Source organism: Tauraco erythrolophus, chromosome 9, assembly GCF_009769465.1.
Source record: "Tauraco erythrolophus isolate bTauEry1 chromosome 9, bTauEry1.pri, whole genome shotgun sequence".
In the NCBI taxonomy this organism is placed as follows: Eukaryota; Metazoa; Chordata; class Aves; order Musophagiformes; family Musophagidae; genus Tauraco; species Tauraco erythrolophus.
The window spans coordinates 16,425,595-16,444,814 of record NC_141473.1 but is presented as its reverse complement, the minus strand read 5'-3'; the positions used below and the strand labels follow the sequence as shown (position 1 = coordinate 16,444,814).

The 19,220-nt window shown below is 50.4% G+C and overlaps 1 protein-coding gene across 1 annotated transcript in view; it reads left to right on the top strand.

Annotated features, from left to right (window-relative positions):
* Positions 1-19,220, top strand: part of HPSE2 (heparanase 2 (inactive)) — a 112,967-nt gene that overhangs the window by 75,551 nt on the left and 18,196 nt on the right. Inside the window, exons 7-8 of the mRNA XM_086616380.1 lie at positions 9,709-9,756; positions 18,955-19,048. Of these exons, the coding sequence (XP_086472506.1) occupies positions 9,709-9,756; positions 18,955-19,048 (142 nt within the window). The remainder of the gene's footprint in view (positions 1-9,708; positions 9,757-18,954; positions 19,049-19,220) is intronic.

The following is a 19,220-nucleotide window of genomic DNA, read 5'->3' as shown; positions in this document are numbered from 1 at the left end:
TTAGAGGAAGGGAAGTCCTACTGCTGCGTTTGCCCTTCGTGCGTTGCAGCTGGGTCCCAGGGAAGAGGGGTCGGAGGAGCTGAGTCGCACGGCCAGGGTGGTCCAGCGACTCTGCCTTGCTGGAGCTGTGCTTTGACTGACAGCAACCCCAGGAGTGAGGCTGTAGCGTACAATCTGATGGAGAGGATGGCAGAAACACCATCTTGAATGAAAGGGAAGGTAGGTAAGAGTTAGGGTTTGAACAGCCCTGGTGACAGGATGATGGGGGCTCTCCAGACCCCCACACTGGTCTGAAATAGCTGTAAGGAGCGTGCCAGCTCTCCAAGCTATGTGCTATGCTGTTTCTCTGCTATCATCCCTTCCTGCCAGGGTGATGCTGGTCCACAGGCACCCGAAGTGATTTTTCTCTCCCATGGAGAAACCTTGTGTCCTGCCCACCAAATCCTGGTGCCTGCAGCTCACAGCAGGCGGCACGTGCCTGCATGACCTTACAGCCCATGGGGTCCTGGGAGAAAAGACCTGCCTGTCTTTCTGCATGAAGACCCCATTGTTATCAGACAGGGCATAAAGAGGAGGAACAAGTCTGATTACACAAAGACAAAGGGCTAAATGCTCATTCGCAGTATTTGGAAATGGAGTTGCAAAAGGACAAACAAATAAAGCCCAGTGCCTAAGCTGCTTGACAGCCTGAGCTTTATTCCCAGCTGGTCCCTGAGGTCCCTCCAGTACTCGGTTAATGCTGCTGAGAGCTCTGCCTTCTGCAGAAGCATCATGGAACTGGTCAATGGGATGTGCCTCAGCACATGTGTGGGGCTGTCACAGCCAGGACATGCCTCTGGGGATCCTGAACGAGCACCACACAGCCAGCAAGCAGGAGAGAGAAGGGATTTAGGAAGGTGCACTCAATGGCAAGCCTACTGTCTGCCTTGCTAGACCACCACGAGCGATCTATGTAGTGCTCACAGGAGGATAAAGGCTCCAGAATGAATACAGCATGTGCAGTTAATAGTCCTGATGATGCAAAATCTGCAAAGTTTTGCTCTTACTTTAAAAAATGTGATGAACAGTAGAAATCAACCAAGGAGGAAGAGATATGCTGAGTGGAAGATTATGACTGAAGTGTTAAGTAAGGCTGGAGGGGAGAGATGAGGCACTCCAGCACAGAGGATGGGACAGGTGGAGTAGTCTGCCAGGCAAGCAGTGCCCTGTTACACAAAGTGAGAAAGTAGGTTTTCGTGGGGGAAATGAGAGAAGTGAGATGCAATGGGAAAGGAGAGCTCAGCAAGGCCCAGCAAGTGATCTCCAACAGTAGAAGCTGGTGTTAGATGTTCTCCAGGGAAAGCCTTTAGAGTTACCTGAGGTCCTGAAACACTCAGAGAAAAGTCTTATTGTGAAGTATTGCCTAAAATCACATTTTCATGTTTTATGCTCTGTGTTCCAAACATTGTAGTCTATTGTTTAACTGTTATCTCAAGCAACCAAGCTAAACTTTTTCTTTATGTTTAAACCTTGTCCTGCAGTAATGGTAGTGTCAACACGAATTTCTTCACTCTGAGTTGCCCAGAGAAGTTGTAGGTGCCCCATCCCTGCAAGTGTTCCAGGCCATGTTGGATGAGACCTTGAGCAACCTGGTCTAGTGGAAGGTGTCCCTGCCCATGGCAGGGAGATTGGAACTAGATGGTCTTTAAGATCCCTTCCAACCCAAACCATTCTATGATTCTATGAATTGGATGTTGCTCTCTGCTGTGCACCAGACTCCTCCAGTGCCATTCTGCCCCAATCTTAGGGCCTGTCCTCCAGGACAGGGTGGGCCTGAACCTCTCCTGGGGTGCCGCCTTTCTCTGGGGTCTGCTAGAGAGGCTAGATGATGAGCGCAGATCAGGCACCTGAGGGCTTGCAGCATGTTAGGGGTGTTTGCACACTGTCCCGCTGCAAAGGCTGTCCTTCAGCCGCTGACACTGAGCTGTTCTGGGTGAAACCTATGCACTCGCTGATGGCAGAGGTAGGATATGGTGAGGGCAGGAGAGCCCTGCCTGAAATGCAGCAGCACGGGCTTTGCACACTCTTCGCTGCTGAGTTATTGCTCCCAAGCTCTTGCACTACCCAGCACAGTGCACAGGCTCAGAGCAGCCACAGAGCATATCAGAGTCACTCTGGGCTGGCAAGTCCTGGAGACTGGACCAGGGCCACTACTGCCGATGTAAGGATGGGCTCTGCAGTGATGGAGCATTGCTCCGGTGGCTGAGGCCTGCTGTGCGGGAGGCTAGGAATGGTGTCTCGTGAATGCACAGGTGCAAGAGGGAATTTCTCCAGACACAACCAACAGTTGAGTTTGATGAGGTGTTAATTAGACCATTCATGCAGCCTGAGCTGTTGGAGAGCAGACCATGTTAGCTACCTACTGCGTCTGTGGGTACAGGAATCCCAGAACTGCTCAGAATTTGCTTGGGGAAAAAATTGTGAGATTCTAAGGAATTAACATAGATTTTAACAGCAGATCAGGAATCAAACACAAAGGTTAATGCATCACTGAATCACACATTCGGTGCTGGAAGAGAAGAAACACAAGGGAAAGCTATTAGAAAGAAGAGATGCTAACACATGTTAAAGCTCAGAACATTTGGTACAAAACTTAGGCCGCCACATCTGGGCAGATTTGGCTAGGGGCTCTTGTGACCTGTTGTTCCTTGGCTGGTGTAGCCTAGTTTTTGTCACTGGACACTCACAAGCTTCAAGGTGTTACCTCCACCATGGCAGGAGCTGCAGTGCCAGGAGGATACAGGCTGGCACGATTGTTGTGTCCATGCTAGGCTGGCTGTTCAATGCTTTGTGGCCACTTTGGGTCCTGAGCCTACTGAAGTCACCAGAGAAGTGAAAATCATTCTTGTCTGGAGCTACAGCCTTTCCCCACCTCCTTATCCCACCTCAGCACCAGACCTTCTCCCTCCTTGGCTTTCCATCTCTGCCCTCTTTCCCGCCTCCTTGGCCCCTTCTCGCTGCTGCTGTCACCATTGCACATCTACCCTGTGGTCACGAAGCCGCAGCACCTCTGGCCAGCTAGCAGCAGCAAGCCGGGAAGCTTGAGCACATCAGTCCTCACCTCAAAAGGCACAAGAGTTTCTCATCCTTCATGATTTTACTACCTCCTACGCCTGGTTTGTAGGAGAGTTAACCACCTGTGGAGAGTTAACCACCTGTGTGGATCACTTTGGCTCCTTTTGGTGATGATGTCATTCAACAGTGCTCTGAAAGGAGTCCATGAAGGTGAGGAAGCATGTTTGTCAGTGGTGATGAAGCCCTTCCTCCCTGCCAGGTATGGACATGGCAGAGTCGGGAGTGGGAATGGAGATGATCTCTAGATTATCTGTGGGCAGCCCAGATAGAGGTCGGGTTAAAACCTGTGCCAATCCTCAGCCCTGCTCCCTGCATCCACAAATTAACCCTAAGCTCAGATTCCCGTGTTGGTGCTTATGTGGTAGAGAGAGGTGTTAGTTTATTGCTCATAAAATGGCCCAGGCCGTACACTTGGGGTCCAATACAGCCAGAGGCCAAAGCGAAAACCAGGACAGTCTTTGATGATGACTGCCCATGCCTTGTGTCTGGGCTGTCATGAGGGCAAAGAGGGCTGTGCCTGTCTGAGCACAACAGCACACATCAGTTGGTCCGGGCATTTCTTTTATCTGTGACTTGTTCTGGAGTAGCAGCTGAAGATGGTGCATGGACAGAGCTTGTTCATTTAAATTCAAGTAGGGAAGAGAAAGAAGGAGAGCCTGGAGCAGGCGGTATCTGTCAGAGGGAAGGACTTGGGGGGGGGTTCAGGAAGAAACGTAGGTATTCGTCCTGTCATCTTGCTGACAAGGACTTCTGCCCTGTTCCACGCAGGGGACTTGTAAGCACTGCTGTTTTTTGAAGCTCTGTTTTGTCTGTTTGACTTTCTTTAAAAAGTATATCCTTGCTGTATGGGTCTAAGTCTCTTTAGTGATACTGCAGAGGCAAGTGTGTCTCAGTCAGCAGAGACAGAAGCTTCACTCTTGTGCAAGCTACTGGAGGGTTGGTGGCACAGGCTGTACCAGACACTGAATAGGTCCAGAACAAGAATTTTGTGAAAAAAATCAAGCCACAAGACAAGAAACATTAAACTATTGATACGAAGGGAGGAGGAAGTCACTGCAGCATGAACTCAAGCTCCGGCAGCGTTGAACTTACGAGTGAATCCATTCATAAATACATTGAAATTAGGTGTGAAGGGTGCGGTGAGGCATTTTGCAGTTGGCTATATAGCAGGTTCAAGGATCTGAGATAGAAGCAAAGGATTTAGCTATTGCTCTTTCAGGAGGAAAAGGTTAAGATAGTTGTTGTTGCTGAGACTTGATCTCGATGGCTGGAATGCCAAAATCACAGTCATCTGTATAGGAAGAACAAAATGAGTAAGAAAAGACGTAGATGAGATTATGCCACTGTGTAAGTACACAGCATACCTTCATCCTGATTGCTATCTAAAAGCTTAGTCATTCTATCTCAGAAAAGATGTAAAAGAACCAGAAGGGTTCCAAGGAGAGGAGCCGAGGATGTGCGGAGGTGTGTGATGTCTTCACATGAGAAGAGATTAAATAGGCTGTGCCTCTTCAGCTCGGAAGACAGACAGCTCAGAGGTAATGTTATCAAGGCCCATGAGCCTGTGAATGGGGTGTTTTTTCCACAGTGCAGAAGGTAGTTTGTAAGGAAGCTTTGGAAAGAAGGAGGAAGCTTTTTCACATAGCATGTAGAAGTCATCGTCACGGAGTATTATGGAGGCCAGAGGTGCGTGTTCAGAAAGGAACTGGACGAATCAATGGTGGGGAAAACGCATCAGTGGTGATACAATATCATGGTCCAACTGCAACCTCCAGAGTCTCTGGAGTGCAAATTGCCAAGGCTGGGTGAAGTAGCCTGGAAGATAAAGCCCTCTTTGCTAGAAGGCTTGTGCAGCCCTACCGTAGACCAGGTTGGTTGAAGAAAGGCGATGCTGAGCAGAAAGAGAATACAATATAGCAGCAAATGTATACGTAGTTCCCACCAGGCTCTGCTTCCCGGAGTGAAATCCCTGTCTGAAATCTGGCACTGCAGGTCAAAGTCTTTGCATCAGGTGGCATGAGCTGGATCTAGTACCTGTCTCTGCTGCTGCGGGTATTTGATTGTGCTTCTGGAACCTGAAGAAGTTAGTAAGCGAATCCTGTGCCTTAGTCCCCCTCACCAACCTATTCAGACACAGACAAAGCTGTTTATACCCATCACTGTTGGCTGAAAGGGCAGAGATCTGCCACCCAGCTCTAGGGATCCACCACAGCACCACAGGTAGGCCAGCATTGTTTCTACATTTGGGGCTTGGGGGGGAACAGTTTGCTTTAGTAGTACTCCAGGGAGTAGCAGGTGAAATAACCCGTGTTTGAGAAGTCCGGCACCCAGGAGTTGGATGATGACGCTAAACTACCTGGGAGTCTGTGCGATGGTAACGTGTTTCCTTGTGCAGCTGCGTTCTGTGTTGCAGGATCACTTTTTTATTATTATTATTTAAAGGATGACAATCTGCAATTACCTGCATGGGAAAGAGATTTCCAAATGCAAATGGCTCTTTAATGTATCAGGAATAAGCCTAGGAAGTTCCAGTGACTGGAAGTTGAAGCCAGACACATTCAGATGAGAAATAACATACTTGGAGGCTAATTAACCATGGGAGCAATTTCCGTAAGGTTACAGTAAGTGCTCCATGACTGGCAAGTATTGAATCAGGACCAGAGATCTATTTCGGAGACGTGCCCACACTCAAGTGAAAATTGCGGTCCTCGGAGATGTGGCTGTGGGAGATGCTCTGGGAGAGGCCAGATTTGAGCCATGGTTTCACATTATAGAGTTTTGGTGTCAGTACCATCTCGTGGTGTTGCAGCCCTCCTGCACTGTTCTCCCACAGCTTGTTCCTGAACTGCGAGGTGCTGTGCCACCTTGTGCCAGTATTCTGGGGCAGAACCATGAACTGTCTGGGTGACTGAGCAGTGTTAAATTGCATTTTTTTTAGTGCTCATTTTAAAACAATCTTGAGCCTCAGTTCTAGCTCAAGGCAGAGCCCCACACGTAGTAGGGCTGGCATGGGATGCTGGCATACAGGCAGCTGCAAGGGTAAGGAGATGGACATATCTGAGCTCAGTGGCTTTGCCTCATCCTCAGTATCACAAACTCCCTGCGCAAGGCTCCTGTTCCTCCACGCGCCTCTGATATGTTCTGTTTCCCCACCTGGAGATGCTGCCCCAGCAGATTTTGAGGAGTTTTACATTTGCCCAGGTTTCTGATTTGTGGAAGCCTGGCCAGGGATAACACATGGGCATGCCCTGGGGCTGCCACCCATCTGAATTACAGGCCATTGCTGCAGTAGTTGCCCACATTGCCTGCATAGCGCGGGCCAGGCTTGTCCCGCTGCTCCCGGGGGCGATTTACTGCACATGCACTGTGCGGTCGATTGGTGCTCACAGAGAAAGCCCAATGTGTAGGAAAAATGGCAGATTTACTGCACCAGCCCAGCCCATCTGTGCAGCACATGTGCAGGGATCTGAGCTCTCCCGGAAGCGTCTGGTTTGCTCTGCCTGCGCCGCACTGCACACATGGACATCATGCAGTCCAGGAAATCCCAGATAAAAATGTGCCAGTGCTGGTCATTTGGACCGTATGGATCTTCTCTGACCTCAGAATCTGTGGTTTGAGCAGCGCAGGTGCTGCAGGAATAAAGAGATTAGTAACATCTGTATTCCTAAGCTGAGGATATTCAGATACCTATGCATCACTGCTTTTCCACCTGCCCTGGGCTTTCATCTCTTGCTCGTGCAGTACCACTTGTTGGCTGTTGAGCTGCTCTAGGTCCCCTTTTGGAGCATAGAGACCATTGCCCAAGTCATCTGGGGTGCTCCAGATACAGCTCCACTGTTAAGGCAGAACTCGAAGTTTTACCAGGAGCTTTTGAACTTTATCCTGCAAAAACCTCAGTAAAAGGAAAAAGAAAGAAAAAAAAAAAATAGGATAGAAAAAACAGATATGGAAAGCAAAATTCGAGCTAGATATGCATCTTTTATGGTAAAATTTGAAAATTACTAGAACTGACCAATTTATTTCACTCTTATGGAGACAGAGAGGAACACTAAACAAGCCAGGGCCTTTTCTGTTCTGCTTTTGGTCTGTACTGCACTGCCCAAGTGATGCCTGTGTCCTAGAACAATGTTTTCTCAGGAGGTTTTTAACAATAGGTCAATTAGCTTCCTAGAGACACGAGAGATGGGACAGACAGATGTCCTGCTTCTGCTGCTCCAGGGATGCTGGAGGTTATACTGAGGGTTTGCTTTGCTTTTCAGTCCCTGCTCAAAGTCCACTGTAGCAGGTGTGTTTGCAGCAGAGCCATAGGCACTGTGGAAGTGGTGAGGAAAATTGGAGAGCTTCTTCCTCTGAGCTCAATCTGCTCATGGTTTTGGACTGTGAGTGGGGAGTGCCACTGAAGAGGTGACTTAGTGAAGTCAGGATGGTTTATTTTGCAGCCAGAAGATAAAGCATTTGAGGTTAGAAGCAAGCTGAACTAATCTTCAGACCCAATTGCAATATATTGATCTTCAAACCCAATATAGATTGTGTTCATAATTTCAGTTTAGAGTTCATTAGTTCACTCTCATACACTCCATGCATTATGTTTTAGGCAGCAGTCCCTGTACTGAGCATTCAAAACCTGGGAGTTGGGTTTTTTGGTCCTTTTGGTGTATTTCCGCAAACTTAGTTTTGTGGAACAATATTTGCAAAATCCCCTTTTGGCCAGGTGACCCGTGTGAGTTGCGGGGAGCTTGCACCTCTCCTCCTGACTGCAACCACAGCTGGTCCAGCTGGTCTCCTCGCCCTGCTCAGCTGGGATGGAACCATCCCCAAACCACTGCCTCCCGGGCCTGACCCCCAGCAGAGATGTAAAAGCATTTCTGAAAGGCGAGCCTGGGAACTGAAGCTCACAGCACTGCCAGGCAGCAGATCAGGGATGCATCAGTGCTACGGGGTTTTACAGCATGTTACTGATTTTCCATTTCTAATTGTATCTCTTCCCTCTGTCCACAGGGATTTATTACTGCTGCCTTTGCCAGTGCCTTCCTATGCTTCACAGGGTCCAGCTGCCCTTTTGTCCCAGTCTATAATTGACTATTGTCATTAATTTAAAGTCAGAATGATTGTTTCTGAGCTATATTTAGCCTGAAGTTTGCTGCTCTTGTTTCAGACCTGATTAGAGGCTCGTGTGCCGGAAAGCTTGCTGTTCTTCCCTGCCATGACAACTGATCTGATAAAAGGTCTCGTCTCTCCTCGCAAACCTTTCCCTTTCTTTTCCAGCCTCGGTCACAGGGCTGTCCTGGGGGAGCTGGGGTCGCAGGACCCAGTGCCACCACTCATCCCTGTGTCCTGATGGAGTCAGGACAGCTGTGTGATTCCTGTTGTGTTCCCGGGATTCCAGTGCATCAAAGAGCAGCCCAAGACAATACATTATCAGTTTCTTTCTCATCACGTTCACTTGCTCAAGCCAATGTCTCCTGTCATGTGCATACATTATCACTTCCAAAATGCATCAGCTATGCAGCGCACGTTACAGCGCTGAGCAGAAAAGCGTGCCTGTCCACAGCTGGTGTGTGGCTTTGTGTGTTTTCATATCTCTGCTCCTAAGCATAAGAATAAAATAACTGCTTGGGCTTCCTCCCAGGAGCCACAGTTTTCCAAGGTGCAGTTGGGAATGCTGGACCAGGGAGCCAGAGAAGGGATTGTCTTGGGTGGCAGCAAGCCTGTGCCAGAGGCTGCTGCTGTGGCGGTCACAAACAGTCTCCAAGATTAGGAACTGCTTTGGTTTTGGCATCAGCAGCATAAGCAGATACACCTGGGTAGCCTCAAGTCTGACTCAAATAGGAGCTGTCTGGAGGAGGTGTATTGTCTTTAAGATAGTTGGGTCGTAAGCCACCAGAAGACTAGTATGTTTATATAACTCGCTGTAACCTTGTGCATGGAAGTGCTGTCGTTGTTCATAGGAATGGGACAAATCAAAAGCACATCCAGGTCAGAATCCCATCAGGCTGCTAACAGTTGGTGCCAAAGAAAGAGCATCAAAAAAAGGGAAGCATGTGGTAGTATTTGTCCAGCTGTTCCTCCAATGCTCAGAGGCTTCCTGAGCTGGAGGTGACATCTTTGCATCTCACAGCTTTGCTGGTTTTTATTTCCATTTTCTTTCAGTTTTTCAGCCCTTGCTTGAATCCGGCCAAGGAGTTCCTCAGCTTGGGTGTTGGGTGAAGAAATGTCTTCTTCTAAGATGGGCATTTAAAACTTTAATTGCTATTGAGAGTTGTTGCAGTCATAAAACTAAGGGCATATCCCAAGATCTTGTTCCTGAAATGCTGTTGTGCTCCAAAAGCTCTCCCTACCTACCCCAAAATGATGCTCAGAGCTCTGCTGCCTGTTGGATGTCACTCCGTTATTCTCAGCTGTGCGTGGTACAAGCATTTGTATTCAGTATGATTTATTCCTTCCATTAAAGGATGCAAAGGTTTCATTAGAAAGGGTCTGTGAGTGCAGTGACCGCCTCTGGTATCCTGTGATGTAGGATGGACATTGGTTGTTTTTAGGACTTTCCCTGTGACAACATTGGGCTTATATGGTTTCTTGCTCTGTTTCCTATAGGTTCATGAAAGTGGCTGGCAGCACGGTGGATGCTGTTACCTGGCAACAGTAGGTATTCACCATTCCTTCTACTTTCCAACACTAATTGCAGTGATCAGATGACGCTGGGAGCAGAGCTGATGCGCTGTCTGGGTGTGAAGCGGGGGCAGACGTGTGACAGCCACCTCCTCTGTCCTTCTGTGGCATATAAGTAGTTGAAAGACGCTCTGCCCCTCCTTCTGGAGCCTCTCGAACAAATACAGGAGGGGATGTATTAACCTTTACCACTGCGGATGAGACAGAGGCTTAAAATACCACTGCCTGCCTGCCCTGCCTCATTGCTGGGAACAAAGCCCTGCGCTGGACCACAGAGTCCCCGGAGGCAGCTGCCAGGGTGGGGACAACAGGGAAGCAAAAGCCGTGTGTGACAGGTGCATGGGACTATTTGAAAGCCCTTTCCCTTTCACCCCAACTACTGCGTTCCTTCAACCGCTGGCCTGAAGCTAAGCTGTTTTGGCCCAGAGAAAGGAGAGGCAGCTTGGTCCGATGGAAAATGCCTAATGCCCCAGTCCCCACTTCGTTTTGTGAGTCTCGGATGTCTGTAGACATGCCACTGTCCTATGCTGCAGATGGAGCCCCAGGAGCAGATGTGGATGGAAAGGGGGTCAACATCCAAGATCCAGGCCCAGCTGGGGCTGCCGGAGATATGCTGATACCTGATTTCCTCCAGTTCCTACGTGTGCTGCAGTTCAGAAGAGGCAAAGCAAGCTCTGAGCTGTAGCACTGGGTATGACAAACAGCAAGTGGAGGGAAAGGATTTCTTATTTGGGGGAAAATCCATAAATATCTTTTTCCTCCTCTTTTTTCCAACTGCCCCAGTTTCACACTATGGCCAGAGGTAGGCTGCCTGGCAGGCTGTGGCTCTCGGCAGTGGGAGTGCAAATGCCAGTGCAAAGGTGACGTGGTGTGCAAGCGCAGCAGCAACCACTAAAATTGGTAGAAAAAAGGGTTTATGGGGCAGGAAGGACTCTCTCCTGCCACAGAAAGGATGTATTTCAGAGACAGGCATTCAATGGAGCAAAAGCCATGGTGAGACCACTCTGTTTCCAGAAAAAGTGGATTTGCTCTGACAGGGGGTTAAACTTCCTATGGGGGGCAGGCACTGACCTTGAGCACAGGAGCCGGGGTCTCACGTCCAAGGTGGGCTTGCATGTGCTGCCCACAGGGCTTGCTCCCCAAACCAGTCCTTTGCAGTGACCCTTCATGGGGTGCTCAGGTTGTGTTGCTGAAGTGTAGCAGCATGGTTTGTAAAGCCCATCTCTTGTAAAGCCCACCTGGAGACCTGCTCTTAAAAAGAGCTCAGTGGGTTTTAAGACATGAGGTTTCCTTGCAAGTGTGCCCAGGGCCTCTGTGTTAACCTCTGTCTGTACGTTAACCTTGGAGCGTCCTGCAGAAGCAACTGTTGGCATCTCAGAGTGATTTATAGCACCAACATACAGCAAGTCCTCCTCAGGGAGCTTAGCTCGCCTCGCTGTGCCGCAGTGTTGCTTGCTTGGGTGTTTGGCTCCTGGGGCTTCCCTGCCAGGCAGCAGCAGCTTGCTGCAATGGGGGCAGTGGGGTAGCAGAGCATTTGGAGCGGGGTTTGTGTTACTTACAGGCTCATGCTGTGCAATGATGATCTATGTTTCAGCTGGGAGTTTGCTTTTCATGATTACACGATGTGCTAATCACATTTACTTAGTCCCGGAATTCACTTTCTGCAATGGGGCTTGATGACTGGGCCAAGCCCTTGGATGAGTTGAGGGAACAAACTTCCAGGCTTCAGATGTGGAGTTTCGTCCTGGTGTGCAGGGAATCTGCCCGCACGGCTGCTTTGAAACATCTTCTTTTAGGAACAGTGCAAAGTGCTCGGCAGCTCTGGTGCCGAGCGGCTGCACCAAGCAGCAGCCTGCGGAGTCACTGCCTGCTGACCCCTTTGCACTGCAGCGTAGGAATTGCTTCTCCCCCAGCTTGGGTTTGCAGCTCTGGAGATCGCACCCGTATGCGTTTGTGGGGACTGGCAATGGCCACAGCTCCAATCTGGGCTTCTGTACTGTTTATGAATAAATGTCAAAACAGTGTCTCATCCCTCTGCTCCAAACGGCAAAACAAAACAAAACAAGTTCCTATGTATCCAAGAAGAAAATTATTAGCAGGAAACTAAACTGCTGTCTAACTTCAAGTATGAACATCTCTGTTCCAAACCCTAATGTTCTCCCGGGATACTGGTTATGAATTTGTCAAATCTATTATTCCTTTGAAAAGGTTGTGCTCGATCCAGAAAAGGAATTGAGAAGGGAATACATTGCAGGGGTCTCTGTTCTCTGTGTGAAAACAGAATATATCTGAAATATAGCTGACAGAAAAAGTAACACTGGGTGGAAATGAGCAACCTCGCCAGCCTTTTCAGAGTATAGTTTCACTTACATATGTAACTCAGCATGCGTGCCTCCTTCAGAACTAGTGTTGCTGGAGAGGGATGTGTGAATGGCTTCGAAACGCCCAGGGAATTTCCACTAAAGGAGGGTGTGGCAGGTGGGACTGACAGTGGCTCCGAGACTTTTGGCATTTCCCTGATAATTTAGTTCGTTTGTTAAGTTTGGTGATGAGTAAATGCTCGGTTTATTGCAGACCCCCTCAAGTCTTTGGACGCGGGTTTCCACTGCTCAGAAACCTCCCCCCACAGGCATCTCTGCTCAGTGCTGGTGTCCTCGTGCGTGGTGAAGGTTCATTGCTCGCTTAAACCTGCAGCCATGTCCCATCCTCAGACATGCTCCACACAGCTGGTTTTCCGTCCAAAGTGTTGTGCAAAACTCCCAGTTTTGCATATTTAATGGGCAAATCCTTAACTGATACTGCCTCTGAAGCACAAATCCCTGTTAATTACGGGGAAAGCAAACGTTTGCCTCTTCAAAGCCAGTGGACACCTATCCTTTTGGCTCCTTGGAGAATGCCACGTTATCTTCCAAGATGGAAACTCACTTGCCCTGTGTGGCAAACCAGAGATGCCAGGCGCACAGGGCATGCGGGGGATACTGCTTAAAATCTATTTGCTGGGCTTGATTTGGGTGACATCTCCTCTGGCTTAGTCATGTCGAGTGTGCAGGCAGTTGCTCATGAGGCAGTAGCTGCAAGGGACAGATTTCCCAAAGGTGCCAAGGGAAGGTATTTGGCTTGCATGAGCCTGCTGTGAGCACTCAGAGCACGGTGTTCTCTGAGGCTGTGCCTGGAGGAAGGAGTTGCCTGAAGGAATCACTGGACCGTCTCCACTTGTAAATAAACCTGGCCAGGGCACAGCTTTGCCATCCTCTGCGCTGTCTGATGGAGGGCACAGTCCTTGGCAGCATCGTGGCCTTGGCCACCAGCACAGTCACAGCTGACACCAGGGCATGGCTGGGGAGATGGCATAGGCCAGAGATGGCTCCCACCGGCGGGACAGACAGAGGCACCTCATCTAGGGGCAGAGAAAGGCATGGGTGCGAGTTGTGCTTTTAGGGTCAGGGAGCAGCCCCCGGTCATTGCTTTTCATCAGTGCATTTATTTGTTGACTGGAGGTGAGCAGCACCTCTCCCTTGTGCCCGCAGGTCTGTACCTGGAGGGAGCAGGTGATATGCCACCTCTCCTCTCCGGGGGAGCAGAGAGGCTGACTGTGTCCCTTGCTGCAGATGAGGGCTCTGCCCTCTCCTTGGGAAGATGCTCAGGGACAGGGCCGCTGCTGTCGGCAGAGGTGTCTGGGTTTCACAGCCGCGGTGACGGCGGGTTGTCATGCTGATGGCGGGGATCTGTCCCGCTCGGCATCCCCGGCAGGCGGGTGCCCTAATTCTTAGCAGACTCTCCCCGTAGCAGCAGGCAACAAAGTAGATCCGGAAATTCCTGAGCTTTGGGAAGTGGGCTTTAATGTAATTAACTGCAACAGAAGAAGAGGTCAGATAATAGGGGCAAAGGTTTCTCTTTAAAATGAAAGGGAAGGTAAATGAAACCAGCTGCCCAGGAGCCAGTGCACTGCCTTCATTAAATATGGGATGATGCTCATGATCCCATGCAGCAGATTGTGGGTCTTTCCAGAAAACCTTTTAAAGGCAGCACAAGTCCCAGGGGTGATGGGACAGAGACACGTAGCCCCGGGTTTGCCCAAGCACCCAGGTGCCTGGCACTGCCCTTCTCCAGGAGGGCTACATGCACCCTGGCCTTGCAGCCTGCCCAAGAACAAGGGCATTTCTGGCTGGCAGCTCTGCTCAGCCCTGCTTCAGTAGACCCTTTGGCAGCAGCTTTTTTTGGTGTACTGTTCCCAGCTCTTGTCTTTGTGTCTCGAGTCTCATGCTACAGATCCAGCCACGGATAGGGGTCGGGAATTGGGGTGGCACATTTCCTCACACTGGCACAAACTCCTGCCCAGCCCTAGTCCGGGTCCTCCTTAATGGCTTTAAACTGAAAGAGAGTAGATTTAGATTAGATATAAGAAAGAAATTTTTCACTCTGAGGGTGGTGAGGCACTGGAACAGGTTGCCCAGAGAAGTTGTAGATGCCCCATCCCTGGAAGTGTTCGAGGCCAGGCTGGATGAGGCTTTGAGCAGCCTGGTGTAGTGGAGGGTGTCCCTGCCCATGGCAAGGGGTTGGAACTAAATGATCTTTGAGGTCCCTTCAAACTCAAACCATTCTATGATTCTATGATTCCTTCTGCACCATGCTCCAGTTTGGCCACCTCCAGAGTGATACGATCACACCTCCCTTTGCAAAGTGCACTAATCCCATCCCAGGTTTCTAGAGTGTATTCAAATGGGGTTTTTGAAAACAAGGCAGCGTGAACAGAAGGATGAGAACTGGCCTCAGCTTTGTATAGTGTAATAGGGCACCCAAAGTGGCAGTACATGGCCTTTCCTCTGAGATGTATGTCTCATCTAGGATTTAATACAGGAAAGCTGGAGAGGGACTTTTTACAAGGGCGTGTAATGATAGGACAAGGGGCAATGGATTTAAACTGAAACAGGTAGATTTAGATTAGATATAAGGAAGAAATTTTTCACTCAGAGAGTGGTGAGGCACTGGAACAGGTTGTCCAGAGAAGTTGTAGATGCCTCATCCCTGGCAGTGTTCAAGGCCAGGTTGGATGAGGCTTTGAGCAACCTGGTGTAGTGGAGGGTTTCCCTGCCCATGGCAGGGGGGTTGGAACTAGATGATCTTTGAGGTCCCTTCCAACTCTAACCATTCTATGATTCTATTATTCTAATTGCTAGATCCCTTTTTTCCTTGGCTGCCTCTTCTCAAGTTCCTGCAGATTGTTTGTCTACAGAGACAGTGCCATCAAACTGGGGAGCACAATGAGTCAGCTCTGCATGCGACTGCCCATATCTGTTCTCTCCTGTATTAGGAGAAATGGCATCGTCTGTGCCCATGGTGGACACGCTGACATCTCCTAGGCTTCTGGGCCAGCTCTGGTGCTGCATAATACCCAGAGCTCACTGGAAGATCTGCCAGCCTGTGCTAGAGCTGAATAGCTTGTCCATGACCTACGTGTCGTCTCCCTCCGCAGAGCCGTGGCTGCCAGAGACCCCTGCCCACACTGGGCAGGGTATGTTCTTTGGCACTTGGACCTCGTCGGCACCAGGAAAGGAGGACTTGGATGCCGCAGTTCTCAGGGCTGGCTTGGTCCGGCTGCCTGTGCACTGTGCTGCTGCCTGGGGAGGTACTTGTCAGCGCTGGAGCTCTCTGCAGCTGCTGCTGGCTTTTTCGGAGTTTGGAGAGTTGTGACTGTTCAGGGTTGGGGTTTTTTTTCTAAAAAGTCAAGTGCACTGAGTCATTGTAGATATCAGCAAAGCTGCAGCCTTTGCTCCTGGGAATAATCCATGCCTAACAAGCACTTCTCCTGCTTTAAAGGCCTGTCAGTAGTTTGCATTTTGTGGATTTCCGTACTGCCTTTACTGATGGTTAAAGTTCTCCAAAGAAGTGCCCTCATCTCAGTGATGAAGCCTACAGCCAGAAATGGCTCACCCGTTCCCGAGTAGCCTGGTACCAGCGAAGACCTCAGTGCCTCTCTCTTCCTTTCAAGCCTTGTGTAACTCGTGCAATTTTCCCTCTTTCCCTGTCTGGAGAAGTTGAAAGTACTTGTCGGTGTCTGAGAACTTCCCAGGCATATCTGCAAGAGATCCTTGCCCATCTTACAGAAGCTCATAATTGTCCTCATGCTCTGCTTGAATACCCAAAGCCAAGGTGCTCTCTTCCTCGCTTTCCCAGAAGACATGCTACCAATTACATTTCCTGACACCAAAGCAGGTTTATTTTTGCCTTTCATCCCTCTGCCAGTCCCCGTTTCTCTGGGTTGTTAATGAAGGTGTCAAAAAAAATGTGACCATGTCACTGTCCCGGGGCATTTCCCTTCCCTGCAGGGTCATGGCTGGGCTCGGCACAGTAGCACTTTCCCAGGCTGCCTCCTCTGCCCAGTCCCTGGCAGGGCAGAGCTTCCTCGGGGCTGCTCCTGGAGAGATGTTCCTCTCCCTTGGCAGCAGAGATGTAGCTCAGAGCACACCTTGCACTTGGACGAGACAATGAGGAGTTGCAAGCCCACCTTTGCTTTCCGAGGGATTTTTCCTGGAACTGTACTGGCTTGCGCAGACAACTGAGCCCTGCAGACAGCCCGCTGCGCTGGAGGGGCTGTATGCAGACTGAGGTCTCTCTAACTCCATCTTTTCCCATTTAGTACAACCTGATTTTTATGGCCTTTCAGCCAGTTTTTGGCCCAGGTGAGGGGGTTTTTAGTCCACAGCAGTCTGAAAAAATAGTTTGTGTTCAGTTCTTAAGTGCTGTGCTAAAATCCAAACATCTGCCATCCCCAGAGTCCATTGCTTTGTAATTTTGTCTTAAAAAGTAATCTCTGTAAACCCCACCGCTGCCTGCTGCTTACAGATCTGCTCTCCTCCCGGCAGCCAGTGGTTCGATAGTGTGTAAGTGATTTGGATGATGTTGAACGCTTCCCAAGTGCCTCCCCGGAGATAATCTCTGCCCTTAGCACCTTCCAGTCAATGCAGACGTACAGAAATGCCTCTTTCCTCCTTCCCTGGGTTACACAACGTTGGAGTGAAGCTTGGAATGACCCCGTGCTTCACTGGGGACACAACAGGGACTGTGTCTGGGGGAGGATTGGCAGAAGAGGCCCTTCTCATTTATTGCATTTCCGTTCTGGGCCAGTTAGTCCTGGTGTTTGTTGTTCCCCTTTCAGCACAGCCCCGCACAGCTCCAAGCGCGATTACCCTATTATCTGGGTAGTGACTCGGAGCAGTGAGATGCAAAAATTCTCTCTGAGCACTTGTGTGCTGGGTGTTCTGGTGGGGCTGAGTTAGCCGGCAGCTTCCTTTGAGGAGGCTCCTGCACTCCAGCACCCAAGTGAAGCAGCCACTATGCCCACTGCAGCTGCTCGCTGGTGTGGATGAGATGCATGTACTGCAGAAATCAGCCCTGGAAAGCTGAATCCACCTTTTTTCAGACCCCAGGTCTTCAGCCCATTATGCAACCCAGCACTCATGGCTGCACTGAAGTCTCTGGAGAGGGAGAAGGGGCTCTGTAACTCTGGTGGATGTGGCTCCAGCAAGGGATGAGAGGCAGTGGTGGGGCCCTGCCAGCCCCAGCCAGAGCTGCTGCAATTCCCGTGCACCTCCATCACCCCAGCATGGCTCTGACACGCTCCAGGACTCACTGTGTCAAGCAGCTGATGCATGCTGCAGATTTAGGAGGAGAAGGTTCAGAAAGTTTTTCTTCCAAAAGCTATTTATCAGCCAAATGGCTGTCCCAGGGGTATGCCAGTGCGTGCTGCAGCAGACATCTTGGTGTTCCCTGCGTGGCTGGGAGGAGCCTTTGGGAGATGCGCAAGGGCTGCCATGGCTCCTTGCGTGGGGGCAGAGGTGCCAGCCCCAAACCCTTCCTCAGGAGGAGCTGGCTGGGATTACCTCCAGCCACAGGGTAATTGCACTCCAGGACAGACTGCTTCACCTTAGTCCTGGAGCCAGGAGACAGTATTGAGGCATTTCAGAGCCTTCCTCCCACACTTGGAGACAGATGATTCACATCGTGATTGGCAACACCATAGCTGTATTTTATATAAGCAAGCACATGGAGAGCAGGAATCAGCCCTCTGCATGGGAAATGCTCCCTGGCATTGCAGGGCATAGGGATTTTTGTGAGAGCAGGGCTTCTCCTGGAGGTAACAGCCACAGCATTTCTGGAGTGGGGGATTCAGCTGTGGATTTTGCTGGGAGAGTGAGCAAGGAAGGTGAAGGTGGTTCAGGGGTGCTGGGATCAGGGCTTGCTCTGGTGCCATAGGTCCTCAGCCTGTCACTAATCGTGGCTCAGAAACACCACCAGGGCTTATCCTGGAGGGTTGTTATGGCAGCAGGACATCCATGAGCAGTTCCGGTTCTCAGACCAGAAGAGGCTCTGTACAGTCCCCGCTGCAGACCAGCCATTGCAGGGAGAGCATCCCACCGCCTGGGCAGAACGATGCGGTTATTCCCAGGGCTGGGACCGCGGGCAGCTTCTCCCATCCCCTCCTGGGTGTTTACTGCAGCAATGTCTGGTGTGGCTCAGAGGGTGTTTGCTGCTTGGGACCATTCTCCTCCCTAGTGTCTGTGTAGTGTCCTTCTGCAGCTAAGGAGCCCTTCAGTTCCACCATTAGATGTGCGTCTTCTGTTTTGCCATCTCATGTGAGCAATCCTTCCAGTAGCGATGATACTGGGCCCAGGGCTGACTAGCTTATCTACCTTTTGGAAACAGGGTGTCTCTAAGACAGGAGGACTAGCCAGGTGAGCAGAAGATCTCCCAAAATCTCCTTGGTGGTGGAGCCCAGGCGCTGCTATCACAGGCATTGTGTTGGAGCATCTCTTTCCATGGTGTCTCCATGAGATCAGTGCAGAGGGTGCTGGAAAGCCTTTGTAAGGAGGTGTTTTGCTCCCAGCATTTTACCAGCAATAGTTAAACAAGTGCAAAAACTTCCCAGTGTTTCTGCAGTGCAGGATGCTCAGCACTGGGGGTGCATCCACCTCACGCCCTGTTTTGGAGACTGAAAGCATCTGCCAGACACAGGCGTGACCCGAGGGCCAGGGCAGGGCAGGGTGCCAGCAGGGACTGCCCTGCCCCACAGCAGAGTTTTCTTGGCGCAGGGCAGCAGCGGGATGGGAGGACGCAGTTCAGGGCAGAGCTACTCCCAGCTGTCTGATCCTTGTCTTCTTCTTTTCCTCCCAGTTACTACATTGACGGCCGAGTGGCCAAAGTGACGGACTTCCTGAAAACGCGCCTATTAGACACACTCTCTGACCAGATCAGGAAAATCCAGAAAGTGCGTGAGTGCAAAGAGTTGGCGAGGGGGCACCGTGCCCGTGGTACCCAGCCTTGGCACAGCTCGTGGCTGGGGCTCTGGCCTCAGCACCAGCACGCTGCCAGGGGAGCTGGTGTGGGGCAGGGATGGAGGGGGCTCCCAGCCCAAACACGGCCAGCCCTTACCCAGGGGC